Raw genomic sequence first — 14,191 nt, 5'->3', positions numbered from 1 at the left:
CAAGGCACAGGCGGAATAGAAATCACTAATGTAATGTAATGTAAGAATCAACCCTGTCATGTGTAGAAGAAGACTGCTGCAGAGGAGAAGGGCAGAGTGACGTATGAGAGGACCAGAGAAGATTTGGTGGTTCAGACAGAGGATCTGGACAGAGGATCTCGACAACAGATATCTGAGGAAACACACTGGTCTGTTTGAAGATTGCTGGGCTACTACTGAAAAAGCAGGAGAAGGAGCGCTTTGCTGAGGAAGAGAGGATCCGTCTCTAATGAAATTTTGTAAAAATGAGAAGAAATCCTGAAGAGTCCCCATAGGCGATTGAGAGACACTTTCTGGCATGATTTGTGGCAGAGCTGCCTGTTTAGGTGAAGAAATTCCTTCAGCCACAGTGGGAGGAGAAATAGCCCTCTTTTTTGCATTTGAAGAGGCATGGGATTTTGAAGACATACCTGCATACTGTATTTCTGTATTTTGAGATGACTGGGGGTCAATCACAAAGCCAACTGCCAGTTGAGATTCACCCGAAAGGCAGACACAGGCTGTGATTTGGAGCCTCGAATTGCTGTGGAAAATGGTGAAGGGGCAGTTTTCTTTTTTGAATTTCCCGCTGCAGCTGTCCTTTCTTTTTCTGACAGCTGCAGCAAGGAAGACATGCCTGCCCCCGGGGAGCTGTTCATGGGCCCTGAGGGGGAGGAGTAATAAACATGTGCTGCCATGGCAAGCTTCCAGCGCCATTGGCAGGAAACGATGCTGGGATAAAGCAGCTGCCCATCTGGAAGTCTTCACGGTATTATAACCGCTGGCGTAAGGGAGACAGTTGCCACGATCAATCCCTTAACGACTGTGGTATTCTGAACGCTGATTGAAAAATTACCTGGCTGTAGTTGAAGTCCTTTTTTTAGCAATTTCATGTTTGAGTTCTTTTAACACCCTGGGATGTATACCATCCGGTCCAGGTGATTTATTACTTTTTAAACTTGTCAATTTGGCTAGATACATCTTCCAGATTAGCAGAGATTTCTTTCAGTTCCTCAGCATCATCACACTTTAAAATCATTTCCGGTTCAGGTGGATCTCTTACATCTTCTTCCATAAAGACCAAAGCAAAGAATTCATTCAGTCTCTGTACTATGCCCCTTTTGCTTCTTGATCATCCAACAGTCCCACAGATTCCCTCACAGGTTTTCTGTTTCTGATGTACCTAAAAAAAATATGTTTTTGCCTCTTTTGCAAGATTATCTTCATATTCTTTTTTAGCTTTATTTATCAGTGCTTTGCATCTTATTTTTTCAGATCCTTTTTCCATTCTTTAAAGTATTTTTTGGGCTCTAATAGTCTCTTTCATTTCACCAAGTTTCTCTGGAAGCTTGTGCCACATTTTGCAGCAAATTCAGGTTTATCCCGCAGTTTCAAGTGTTTCTGTGGGGTGGTGAGCATCAAAAGAAGGCAGATCATCTTATGGGGGTTCCAGCCAATATTCAGCTAGGACCCTTATAAGTGTTTTATGAAGGAACCAGAGCCTGCATAAGCTCCAGTAGCTGACTACCACAAATTGGAAAACAAAATGATTAGTAGATAGCAATTTGGCTTGTTTTCAGATTTTGACTTGATAATGAAGAAACATATTTCTTATAGAGTACAATCAATCTCTTTTAAACTTGGATGTTGTGTCAGCTGAAGTCATTTATGAATTTTAATAACTTATGCATTGTTTATCAAAATTTAGTGATCTCACACTTTAATTTTTGAACTGGATTGTTAATTTGTCTTTCTTATCCAGTATGTGTCCTCTTCAAATTGCTCTACATCCTGTAGTGAGAAATTTTGCTAAGGAAGAATCAGTCCATAATATCACTTTTGTTTATTTTACATCGGTCACCTTGCTTTTCATATTAAATTTAAAATCCTGCGTTATTAGTACACAAGACTCTTAATCACATGCTTTTTGAAGTTGTGGCTACATTATTAAACATATATAGACCACAGAAAGCTCTTAGAACTGAGGATCATAGAAAATAGAAACATGATAACATAACATAATAGCAGATTTCTAGACCATATAGCCATTAGTTCAATGCGGTTAACAAAAGAGTCTTGTGAAAATACAGTATTAGTGAGATACAACGAAATTTAACTAGTCAGAAATTTGGAGAAAAGTCTTCAAAAGTTTTCTATAGTGCTTATAAGATAAAGTCTTTATCGTGAAAAGCAGCCTGATAAGCAAGACAATGCCCATGATGTCTCTTACTCTTACAACCTTTTAAAAAATACTCAAAAGTAATGTCTGTCGTTTTCAATGTCACCCCTTCTCCCCCAGCCACATGTTACTCCTTCCCCCCCCCAGTATTTGTCCCCAGATAGGAAGTCATATGTGTACCAAGTTTGGTTGAAATCTCTCCATGCGTGTCAGAGTTATGCTGAGTATTCATCTCAGAAAACCCGAAAACACTATGGGGTAGACACTAAAATCTGTCGGTTTTGATCACTTTTTCAAGTCACCTCCTTCCCACCCCCACAGTATTTGTCCTCAGATAGTAAATAACATGTATACCAAGTTTGCTTGAAATCTATCCATGTGTTTCAGAGTTATGCTGGAACATACATACAATATTGCAAAAGGTGAAGTGGGGAAATATTAATAAAGTAGTGCAAAAAAACTCCACTTAAATGAAGCTGAGAGTCTGCTCAGATGGAAGAAAAGCCTCAGGTTTTATCAGCAGAGATCAAGCTCAACCCCCCCCCCCCCCATCATTGGCTAAAAACTTTCATAGAGTGACAACCCGCTGTTGAGGTTTAAAATAATTGATAAAATAATGTACGGGGTGGTTCCCGAGCCACCCCGTACATAGCGCGCGTGTTGTCGTGACGGCGGCTAGCTTGGCCCGGGAGCTGCTTTTAAAGAATGGCGGCCGGCTTGAATCGGGAGCCAAGAGGTGCTGGCGGATGGCAGAGGCATCGGCTGATGCGGGAGGGCAGCCGCACGGGGACCACGAGGGAAGGAAGCCACCCCGCTGAAGGGGCTGCGGCACCCACAGGCCATCCACCCTTGGGCCACCATAGCAAATTTGGTTGTGGAACAAATCGTCTGAGTTTGCATTATGGCCTATGGGGAACTTTGCTTTGATATATGAGTGCTTTGGCTTACGAGCATGCTTCTGGAATGAATTATGCTCGTAAACCAAGGTACCACTGTATATAGATTCATGTCATATGTAATGAGTCCTGATGCTATGTATGTCAATAGGGGAGGGGAAGACAGCTCTTTTCCAAAAGTCACTCAGTCCATCATCAGTAGTTTTAAGAAAAATAGGTAGTTTTGCACAGAGTATTCAACACAAAGTAATTAAAATACCACATACATAATAAGTTTTGGCACAGGAATAAGCTACAATACATGAATTGATGAACAAAATTAATTGCATACCTCAAAACTGACAAAAAGAATGGACTGAGTTTTGAAAATGTGCTCTCAAATAGCAAGTGAATTGTTGTTTAATGATATGGCTAGATTGTTGGTTTAATGATTTGATTGTATATTGCTGGATGGACCATGTGTCGTCATTTACTATGTTACATGCATAACTGAGTGAGTTGATCTGATTGAGTGACTGGTGACAAGTGTGAATTACTAGGTGGAGTGTGAAAAACTACATTTAACTGAGGATCTGTGCATCTAAGTGCAAGGTTACATGTGTGACTAAACAAGTGCTACTGTGTGGATGAGTGCATTGTGCTCAAGTGGGTACATTGTGTGTCAAAACCTTTTCTGTTGCTTTTCTTTCTTCTATCCATTCTCATTCTCTCTTCTCTCAAAATCCCTTCTGTTTCCATTCAATTTCTTCCCTCATACCCTCTTATTATAGTCTCATCCAGTACCTCAAGATGTAACCACTCACCATCTTCCACATTTAAACACTCATCCATTCCCCATCTCTGCAAGGCTCACCTGCCTCATGAAAAACCTTTCATGGCTCTTAGTTTATCCCCAGGCATACTTCCCAGACTAATCCCATTCCTCATCTACCAATACAGGCTCATTCCCTTCTCTCAACCCCTCTTCCTCTGAGATATGTCTACTCTCAACACTTCCAGCATCACCTCCCACTTATCAACTCTCCCAGCCTTATCTCCCTGGTTCATCTTCTCCATCCATCCTTACCTTACTCTCTGATCCTATCCACAACTTACTAACCCACTCATTTCTCTAGGCTCACCCTCTCTAGATTCACTCCCAGTCTCTACTCCTCCCACTTCAACAGTCATCATCCTCCTCAAGCTCATGGCTTCAGGTTTTCCCATTCTCCAAATCATCACCTGTCTCTTTAAACTCCTCATTCTCCTTTTCTGGACAGTCCAAGCCAATCACAGCTGGCTGAAGGAACTCTGAGCTGGTTAAACTTTCCCCAAAAGAGTAGCTCATAAAGGAGAGGGAGGGAGTGAGAAAGGGTTGAGGCATTCACCACTTTGCTGATTCATCACCCCACCATGCCCCAGAGTTAAGCCACCCAAGAGGCCGATGAGCACCTCCAAACTAAAGACTGAAATTCATACCACATGTAGTCATATTCCCTCTACTGGCATGGTGGTTGCATGCAATGTAACAGGGTGACAGGGTAATAAAGTAGATGGCTAATGCTGCCTAGGGTCATGGTGTAATATAACTGCATCACTGTGCTGCTTGGTTTGAGGCCAGAGCAGGAGGAGAAGAGGCTGCCCTACTAATTGGAGACAATGGCTTACTGAAGGAGTGACATCATCACCTTTTTTTAATCTGCTGGTTATGCCTTTCCCTATGCAGCGGGGGACTCAGTTTTATTTTTTCTCCTTTGAGCATGTAGATCAGTCAGAATCACCCTCTGTCATAAGCCTTCAAGTGCAACTGCCTGGTGTTTTTCCCTTTTTTTTTTTATTCCAAACTTCCTGCATAGGCAAACCATTACAATAAAAGTTCTAACTCAAAAAACACAGTCTGCCTGCACCTGAAAGTCTGGTCACTAGGTATCACTGTTATATGATGTCCAGAAATTCTCTCTAGTTCTCAGGGCCCGAGAATGCAGTTTCTGCAGCATCCTCAGACATAACTGGCCTCACGAGCAAAACCAAGCCTGGGAACCAAACTGTCAGTTCTTTGTACATTTTTTTTTTTTATTGTGACTTATCCAGTATAACCTCCAAGCAAAGCCATGCTTAACCATCCTTGTTTGGAACCATGAGACAACAGTGTATGGCAGTTGGGAGACACTCCAGCTATAGCAAAGTAGGAATGAAGTTTAATAGCAAAAACTGGTGGCTTGTAGTTCTATCAAAAGCTAGCCTTTGAAAATTTATCTTAATATACGAATTAAAAAAAAACTGACTGAATTTACCTGTGATCTCCTCTGTAGCTCCAAACTCATCTTTTACTTGTGAGAACTCCACTTCTGTCTGATTGATCGAATGCATACCAACAGATCTGGGTTGGTTAATGCTATCCTCTGAAACATCTGTTGGCTGTACATAAGCTGTATGGACATCCTGAATATGTCCCTTAAGCTCATCATAGGACTGTGCTCGAAAATCACAGCCATCACACTGCAGGACCTCCATGGTATTGAATGGTGCTTTCACATGGGGAAAATTCTGGAAGAGAACAATGAGATTAAAAATACATATTCAATTAATGGCATAATACAGAACAATTTAAGTGCAGGAGAAAGCAACTGAAAAGTATATTTTAGTTAACATCACAGAAAGGTAACAAATAACAGGATTCTTTTTAGTTAAGTTTTTATTTAAAAAGAATTAATTACATCTGTATATTTGGTTTTATCCTCTTGTTACTAGAACTAAAAGACAACCAGGTAGAAGTAAATTAAAGACTATTCTGTAATATTTTTTAGGATGCTCTGAGAGGTACCCACAAACCTCAATTTATTTTACCCATCTCTGTAATAACCATGACAAACAGAGCATAGAAATTAGATAAAACAGCCTAGAGCTATCCAAAGCTGGAAAGATTGTGTGGGTGTAGCATAACATAGTATGTATCAAAAAAATAAAAATCTGGAAAAAAACCCAGAAAGACAAAGAACCACCTCACCATGTCCTGTTAAACAGAAGACTATCTTGATGTGCAAATTAATTTCTTGGGTTCCCACAGCTACTAAATTGGTTGCTTTGGTTTGGAATGGCAGCCACAGTTTTCCATGATAAAAAAAAATGACATTCCTTTATCACAGACTGCAAAAATGGTTTCAATAGTATGTACGATTAAAGTTCAATAATGTTGAGTGAATATTATGACAGAGGGCATTGCTTCAGAGTTCTGCACATAGCAATGTTCTTTCCAATAAGCTTGTTGAAATAAACCTTTTGCCAAGAAACATTCTGGAGACAAAGCACACAGACACCAAGGTGGTTTACCTACAGTGTAGACTGCTCCCTCCCCCAAATAAAAGGGGACTGTGCACAAGATCCAAAGTTAAAGGAATCAAGATACTCCAAGCTTTTGTGTCTCAGCAGCAGAGCAAGCTGTGTGGAAGAGGTTGCTATCTGCTCTGGATCAAATTACAGCAGTGACTGAAGCCCCACCCCACATCTCCTTCAGCACAGTCCATTAGATCTGAAAGCAAAATTTTCCACAGTGCAGATGACTCCTGCATTTAGAGCACTTCAGAGAAAAGCAGATCATCCAGTTTTCATTACCTATTCCCCAAGCTTGTTCTTTCATTTCAGCCAAGGAATCCACAGTTCTGCTGAACACATTTATCATACTTTCAAAAAGCTCCTCGTCACTGAAGCTTTAAGCTGCCCTAGTCCTCTGAGCTTCAGAAGCAGCCATTTTAGCTCACACAAGCAAAGCACTCAGAAGCTCAGAGCTTCTAGCCTGCACACAACATGGCAGCTGCATCTCAGGCAGACAAGATGCAGCCTGAATGCTAAGAAACCAGCTTCAGAAGAACATTTCTTGCTTTTTAATAAAAGAATAGCAGCCATTTCCATGTGTTACAAAAACAGCATTCTTTTCTCACCAATATATAGTATTATTTACAGATGTCCTAAAAGTTCTTTAACCTCATGAAGGATAGATTTATGGGTTAATTCCAGTCAGAGGTCTCATGCATGTCTTTAACAGAAGAGGAGGTAACAGAGTAACCTTAAGCATTATTAGTAAGCACAGAAAACAAAAATCTTATCCAGAAGCTTCTACTCTCAGGATTCATGCTACAGAGAAGACTGACTGCTTGAGAAATTCCATAGTATACAGACCTTTTGTTAATTGCCAGCTAGGTCTCCTTCAGCATAGCAAACCCCCTTCAACACACACACCCTGCTGCACAAAAGCTGTAGCTATTCATTTCCATGAGGTTCTCTGAAAGCTTCATTGTGCAGGAAAATAAAAAATAAAAATTATATTCTCAGAAACAAAAATCTCAGATTTTTACAGTTCTAAAAACCATGGTTCATACAGCTTGGATTTTTTAACACTGAAAAAAATGGGCAAAAAAAGGAGGTTCTGAATAATGAAACAGCATGTTCAAAGAATAGCTGTTTCCACATTTCTACTCGTAATATGATGACAAGTTCAGGAATTATGGCTGAAAGATACCATTTGATGTCTGAGAGTAAACTCAAACCACCAGCCTCCTTGTTCTGCTCCAGCAGAGATGAAAGAAAGGTTATAAAGTCATGAAACCATGCCACACATTCAGAAAACAGAGCAACAGTCCTTTCAGCAGGTTCTAGCCTATATTATTATTGCAACATCAACTGCAAAGTAGCTCTGAGTCAGAGAAGAGGTTAATCTTACAGCAGCTGGAGAGAACAACCAGATGAACAGCCTTCAATTTGATGCTTTTGTCATCAAGGGCTGAATGCAAGATACAGCTTATTTTGTGAAGATTTCCAGCTCTCTGTGTGCACATTTCTCCTGAAGACTCTTGAAGACCCCCCCCCCCCCCCCCCCCGACACAAAGCATGAAGGAAAAACACACAACTGCCCAGCGAACAGAGCGCCAAACAAATGAACCCGAAGCAGCAGCAGATCTTCCTTTGTCTGTTATGGAATAAAGAGCAACCCATTTTCTGTCACTCAACAAAGAGCACATTTGCACTAAGGATGCTAAGCTTGTATCAGACCACTGAGAAGAGGAAAAATGTGTATTTGGCCAAAAGTATAAGGCAAGTTACAGCAGCACTTTTCAGGTGGGCACATGTCTGGTTCAGTATTACACTTCATCACAATGTAAAGCTCTATTATAAACAATATAGGTTTTATCTTCAATACTTGGGGAAGCCCATTTCCAAAGCTCTTGGTGTAAACAAATAGCAATTTACCCACATAAATGGACCTGTCTGAAACCTGCTCTTTTGTGCACATTTAGGTTGGTAGGAATGAATAGCATATTTAGTTGGCATTTACAACAGCACACACAGAAGCAGCTGGTAACCCACTTATTTAGGAAGGCTGAAACATATAAAGAAAAGTTGGTGGAAAGGGTGGCCTTGAGATGCAGAGATTTTCTCTCTTCCTTAATTTTCCCTACCCCCATAAGAAATCTACTTTTCTCTTCACTGGATACCCACTCTCCTCACTCACTTGCTTTCTCCTTTTACTGCTCCCTCTAAACAACACTCTTCCTCTAGGTACTCCACATTGTCATTGCATGAATAAGAGAAGGTGTTTCCACAGCTCTGCCTCCTGATTGGCTCATTCCTCTGTCCAGGGCCAATCAGAGGCATGAGATGGAGAATTAGCTGCTCCATCAAGCTTAGTTTGACTTTCTGCCTCAGTCATCAGCTTGATTGCCTGTTTTCCACCTAACCTGTCAGTGCTGCATAGTCCAGCTGCTGCTACCATCTTTCAAGCCAGAGTTTGAAAAGGCTTTGCGCTGGACACTTATAACCACACACATTGTCTTATCTTACATTACATTACTGATTTCGATTCTGCCAATACCTTGCGGTTCAAGGCGGATTACAAAAGAAGTTATCTGGCCATTTCCAGAGGAATTGAAGAGTAGAGCGAGCTGCTTCAGAGAATTGGGATAAGTCTTGCGGTGTTAGTTTGTCTTCAAGGATTTCTTGAATAGGATGGTTTTTATTTCTTTTCTAAACGAATTGTAGTCTGGAATTGTTATCAGTAAATTGGAGAGTTGGTAGTCTAGTTTTGCTGCTTGAGTGGCTAGAAGGCCATCGTACAGTTTTTTTTCGTTTGACATCTCTGATTGGGGGATGGGTGAAAGGTTTGTGTGTTCTCCTGTGTCTGGTTAAGGTAGTTTGGATTAGGCGGTTGTTTAGGTAGGCTGGGCTATCTCCATTTATGGCTTTAAATAATAGGCAGTAGAATTTGAATTGCACTCTTGCTTGTATTGGGAGCTAGTGTGAGTCGAGGTATGCCGCCGTGATGTGATCATGTTTCCTCAGGGAATAGATAGCGCTGTGTTTTGAACTGTTTGTAGTTGTTTTATCATGGTTGTGGGGCAGGGGAGATAGAGTATGTTGCAGTAGTCTAGAAGACCTTGGACTAGGGACAGGACCAAGAGCTGGTATTGTTTTCTGTCAAAGAATTTTCGAACTTGCCTTAATCTTCTCCTTGCTAGCCAGCACAAATAGCAGATCCCCAAGGTGATGCATGTCAGTAACAAAAATCTTATACATGAATACAGGATGTCCGGGGCGGTACTTGTAGAGACCCCCCAGGAAAGAGACTTGGGAGTACTGGTCAACAAGTCGATAAAGCCGTCTGTGCAATATGCAGCGACAGTGAAAAGGGTGAACAGAATGCTAGGAATGATTAAGAAAGAGATCACAAACAGATCGGAGAAGGTTACCATGCCGCTGTACCAGGTATGCCCTCACCTGGAATACTGCATCCAGTACTGGTCATCGTGCATGAAGGAGGACATGGTACTACTCAAAAGAGTCCAGAGAAGAGCGACTAAAATGGTTAAGGGGCTGGAGGAGCTGCCTTAAAGCGAGAGATTAGAGAAACTGGGCCTCTTCTCCCTTGAAAAGAGAAGTCTGAGAGGGGACATGATCGAAACATTCAAGATACTGAAGGGAATAGACTTAGTAGATAAAGAAAGGTTGTTCACCCTCTCCAAGGTAGGGAGAATGAGAGGGTATTCTCTAAAGTTAAAAGGGTATAGATTCTGTACAAACATAAGGAAGTTCTTCACCCAGAGAGTGGTGGAAAACTGGAACGCTCTTCCGGAGGCTGTTATACGGGAAAAAACCCTCCAGGGATTCAAGATAAAGTTAGACAAGTTCCTGCTGAACCGGAACATACGCAGGTAGGACTGGTCTCAGTTTGACCTAGGGGCCGCCACGGGAGCAGACTGCTGGGCACGATGGACCACTGATATGACACAGCAGTGGCAATTCTTATGTTATGTTTTTATAAAACATGAACAGTTAACCATTCTCAAAGGAAAACTACCTTTGAATTCTCTCTTTGAAAATTATTTGCAAGCATTTTGCATCCACATGGAACTACTCAAAACAGCCCTTCAATTTATTTTCCAGAGTCTGGACTACAACTTAAAAGAGCAAAATGGGAAATTTGTAAGCAAAAAACCACTCCGGCAATTAAATCATCATCATAAACTAGCAGCAAATCATCCTGAGATAGCTTGAATTATATTAAAGGTTTATGGACAATGTGATATACCGTAATCAAATTACAATCTTGTTGCTTTGCATAGGGAAGTATTGTCTCACTAATTGGGGGGAAAAAATACAACAAAATTGGGGAAAAATAAAACAAAAATACCTCCCAATCTCAAGGCACAGTCTTTCCTTGCGAAGAATCAGGCTCCTATTATACCCAACAACGTTCCATGAATAGTGATATCAGAAGAGAATATCAAAGTAATAACCCACAAATAAAAATCCATTTTCATGACTATCACAGACTGTGACAAAGTCTTTCATAGGCTTGGAAGCTTAATACTTATGACAGTCTCTGGGAAAATATGACTAAAATAGCAGATCCCAATGTCGGAAAAATACGGAATGAAAAAAGTGGAAAATTGCCCTTGATGGAGACTGCCCTACTTTGGTTGGGCTGAGAACATTTCAGCGGCCCTTTGTAGAATAGACCTTTTCTTTTAATTGAACAGGATACACAATCAGGCTATGGATGGCTGAACAAATTTGACTACCAATTTTCATATGTAATAGACCTGGACAGAGCTTGGATTTTATAAATGAAAAGTGTAAGTGGTATTATGCATCATCATCCCTACTCCTTACCCCTTTTCATTATCTTTCCTTATGATCTCTGCTCCATCCTCTTCCACCTCACAGGCTCAAGCTCTCCATCCTCAACCATCTCCTTTAAATTCATTTCCATCTTATTCCTTCCATTCTTTTCCTCCTCACTCCACTTCTCCAAGGTTCCTCTCTCCATCTCCTGCTCTCCCACCAGAGTCCTCATCATCTGCACCACCTTCTTATTCTTCTTTGTCTCTCTTTCTTTCTTTTCCATTTCACCCTTTCCCTATCTTTCTGAGGTTTCTTTCCATCTGTTTTCTATTCAGATTCTGTTTCATCATTCCACTCCCAGGTTCCTCTCCAATTCCCTCTCTTCTTGGTAATACTTGCAAAACAAACAGGAGGAAATATTTTTTTCACTCAATGAATACTTAAGCTCTGGAACTGTTGCCAGAGGATGTGGTTACAGCGGTTAGCATATCTGGATTTTAAAAAAAGGTTTTGGACAAGTTTCTGGAGGAAAACTCCATAGTCTGCTATTTAGATAGACATGGGAGAAGCTACTGCTTGTCCTGGGATTGGTATCATGGAATCTTGCTACTATTTGTGGCCTAGACTGGCCACTGTTGGAAGCAGGATACTGGGCTAAGATGGACCTTTGATCTGTCCCATTATGGCTGTTCTTATATTCTTCAGAATTATCTGTTTCTTGTGGCACAGTAGTAAGCAGACCAGGAGGATAGGTAAAAAACAAGCTAGCACTTCCTATCCCCTTGGCTGCCTTTTCCCCATGGAAGTATAAAATGGAGCAGAAGTGCAGACATAGAAACTGAGCACATACTAATCATGTCCCCATGAGCCAGCCTGCCATAATGCTAAGTAATCTGCTTATCAGGTAGGTAAAATGTCAGACTTTTACCAGTCGGAGGACCTATGGTTTATGAATGCATTAATGGCCATGTGGGTTCCTCCTTTGGATTTTGTGGTTTTATGCTTTTGCCAGTCTCTAAAAACACATGCAACAGTAACTCATAATTTAACAATTAAAACAGCCTCATCTGTAGGGTTTTCAGAATTCACTTGCTCAGTTGTTCACTCACTCATGTTGTAAGTGGATTTTCTCACCAAGCAGAAGGCAGCAACAGTAGATGTGCAAGGAAGAGTAAACGGGATCTAGTATGGATTAGGGGAGGGGTAGGTGACAGAAAGGAACATTAAGAGTGAAGATGAAAGATGAGTGAATAGGAATAAGGGGGGGGGGGGAGAAGAGTGGGGCAGGTATTTGGAGGAGGAGAGAGAAGCCCTTGACCTGGGTGGAGAAGGGGAAGGGATAGACGTGTGCACTCACCAAGCAAGAAAGATTAGGTTCTTATCTCAGTAGACTTTTTTCTTGTAGTTATATCTAGTGGTCCTGAAACAATAGGGTTCTGAATCTCAACTCACAAGTTGCTTATAGAAAACTATCAATCATGTTTTAAACTCTGCCTCCTTACCAAGGAGCTGCTTCAGATCCCTCACTTCAAACAAAAGCAATCAAGTAGCACTGTAATAAAAGACATAACAGGAAGGAGGGAAACGAGGAAAAATCCCTGATACTACAATTCTGTTCTGCTCAATAACAAGCATAATAATCAATGTTATAACATTCAAACTTGTGCAACCATCACTAACCATGTATAGAGCTCATAGCTACTCGCATGTCCTGCTAACAAGCAGAGTCTTAAACCAGACTGTCTGGTCTTGAGGATTATCCTATGCATGTTCAAGTTTTTGATTGGTTGTTTGTTTGTTTGTTTTTTAATCTTCTCAGTTCCTCTGAGAGAGAGAGAATTCTTCAAATTCAGACTGATCTTATGGCAGAAGGTAGGCAAAGCCCATTCAGAGGGCAGGGCTTCAGGACCACTAGACACACCTACAGATAATCGAGGTAAGAACATAATCTTTCTTTCAAGTGCAATATGTCTAGTGGTCCTGAAACAATAGGGACATACCTAAGCAGTCCTCAGAGTCTAGGGTGGGCCCGCTATGACTGACTTTAAGATGGAGGCCCCGAAAGCGGTATCCTTTCCGGCTGCTACGTCCACCCTATAGAACCTAGTGATGTAAGGAAGGGTAGACCATGTAGCCATTCTACAAATCTCCTTGGGTGAGACAGCCCCAGTCTCTGCCCAAGAGGCAGCAACTCCTCTAGTGGAGTTCGCTTCTCAATGCATCCAGCAGCTATTTACCACAGTCCACATACGCAGAGGAAATGGCCATTTTAATCCATCTGGAAATCGAGGCTTTAGAGGTGGGCCTCCCATTCTTGCCATGACTGGTCAGAACAAAAAGGTGATCTGATAAGTGTAACCCATTAGTAACTTCTAGGTATCAAAGAAGTACTCGCTTGACATCCAATAAATGTAACACTTTATCCTTTTTTCTTAAACCCCCCGTAGGGCAAAAGACAGGCAAATAGACTATGGTATTGACCACTGTCTCCTCCAGGACGAGAGCCTGCCGACAGAGAAAGTCGGCCTGCACATTTTCCACTCCTGCTTTATCCACAGCCAAGAGAGCCCGCAGTGAACCTATGCCCACAGGAAGACAAGTTGAACTTCTAGGCTCAACGGAGCACTTCTGGTGCCTCCTTGCCTGTTGACACATTCTATCGCTGTTGAATTGTCCATGAAGACTCTGACTGCCTTGCCTTCCAGAGACTTCTCTAGTACCTGAAGGGCTAGGCAAATGGCTCTGAGTTCCAGGTGATTTTTGTGGACCACTTCTGCTGAGTCGGATATCTGTTGCAATGGCTCCCCAACTATAAAGGCTTGCATCACTCATTATTATCTCCCAGGAGGAGATGTGAAGAGGCATGCCTCTGGAAAGGACATCTGACCTCAGCCGCCACCACCACAGGCTGCTCTTTGCTGTAGACAGCCAAAGGAGCAGCTGTTTTAGTGAGTCCAACTGAGAGGGTCAGCGAGATAGGAGAGAGTCTTAGAGGGGTCTCATG

General features: G+C 41.6%; 1 protein-coding gene across 8 annotated transcripts in view; it reads right to left on the bottom strand.

Moving 5' to 3' along the window:
- The window catches only part of ZNF462 (zinc finger protein 462), a 475,139-nt gene that overhangs the window by 248,402 nt on the left and 212,546 nt on the right, over positions 1-14,191 (bottom strand). For 5 of the 8 annotated variants that reach the window (XM_033918568.1, XM_033918594.1, XM_033918576.1 and 2 more), the window contains exon 3: positions 5,367-5,619. In XM_033918568.1, coding sequence (XP_033774459.1) covers positions 5,367-5,586 — 220 coding nt within the window. In that variant the 5' untranslated portion in view covers positions 5,587-5,619. Of the gene's footprint in view, positions 1-5,366; positions 5,620-6,079; positions 6,199-14,191 lie in introns of those variants that run through there. The other 3 variants (XM_033918549.1, XM_033918611.1, XM_033918558.1) reach the window with 2 other exon arrangements.

Source organism: Geotrypetes seraphini, chromosome 1 (assembly GCF_902459505.1).
Source record: "Geotrypetes seraphini chromosome 1, aGeoSer1.1, whole genome shotgun sequence".
Taxonomy (NCBI): Eukaryota; Metazoa; Chordata; class Amphibia; order Gymnophiona; family Dermophiidae; genus Geotrypetes; species Geotrypetes seraphini.
Note: the sequence above shows the minus strand (reverse complement) of the source record. Positions and strands in the feature narration are given on the sequence as shown.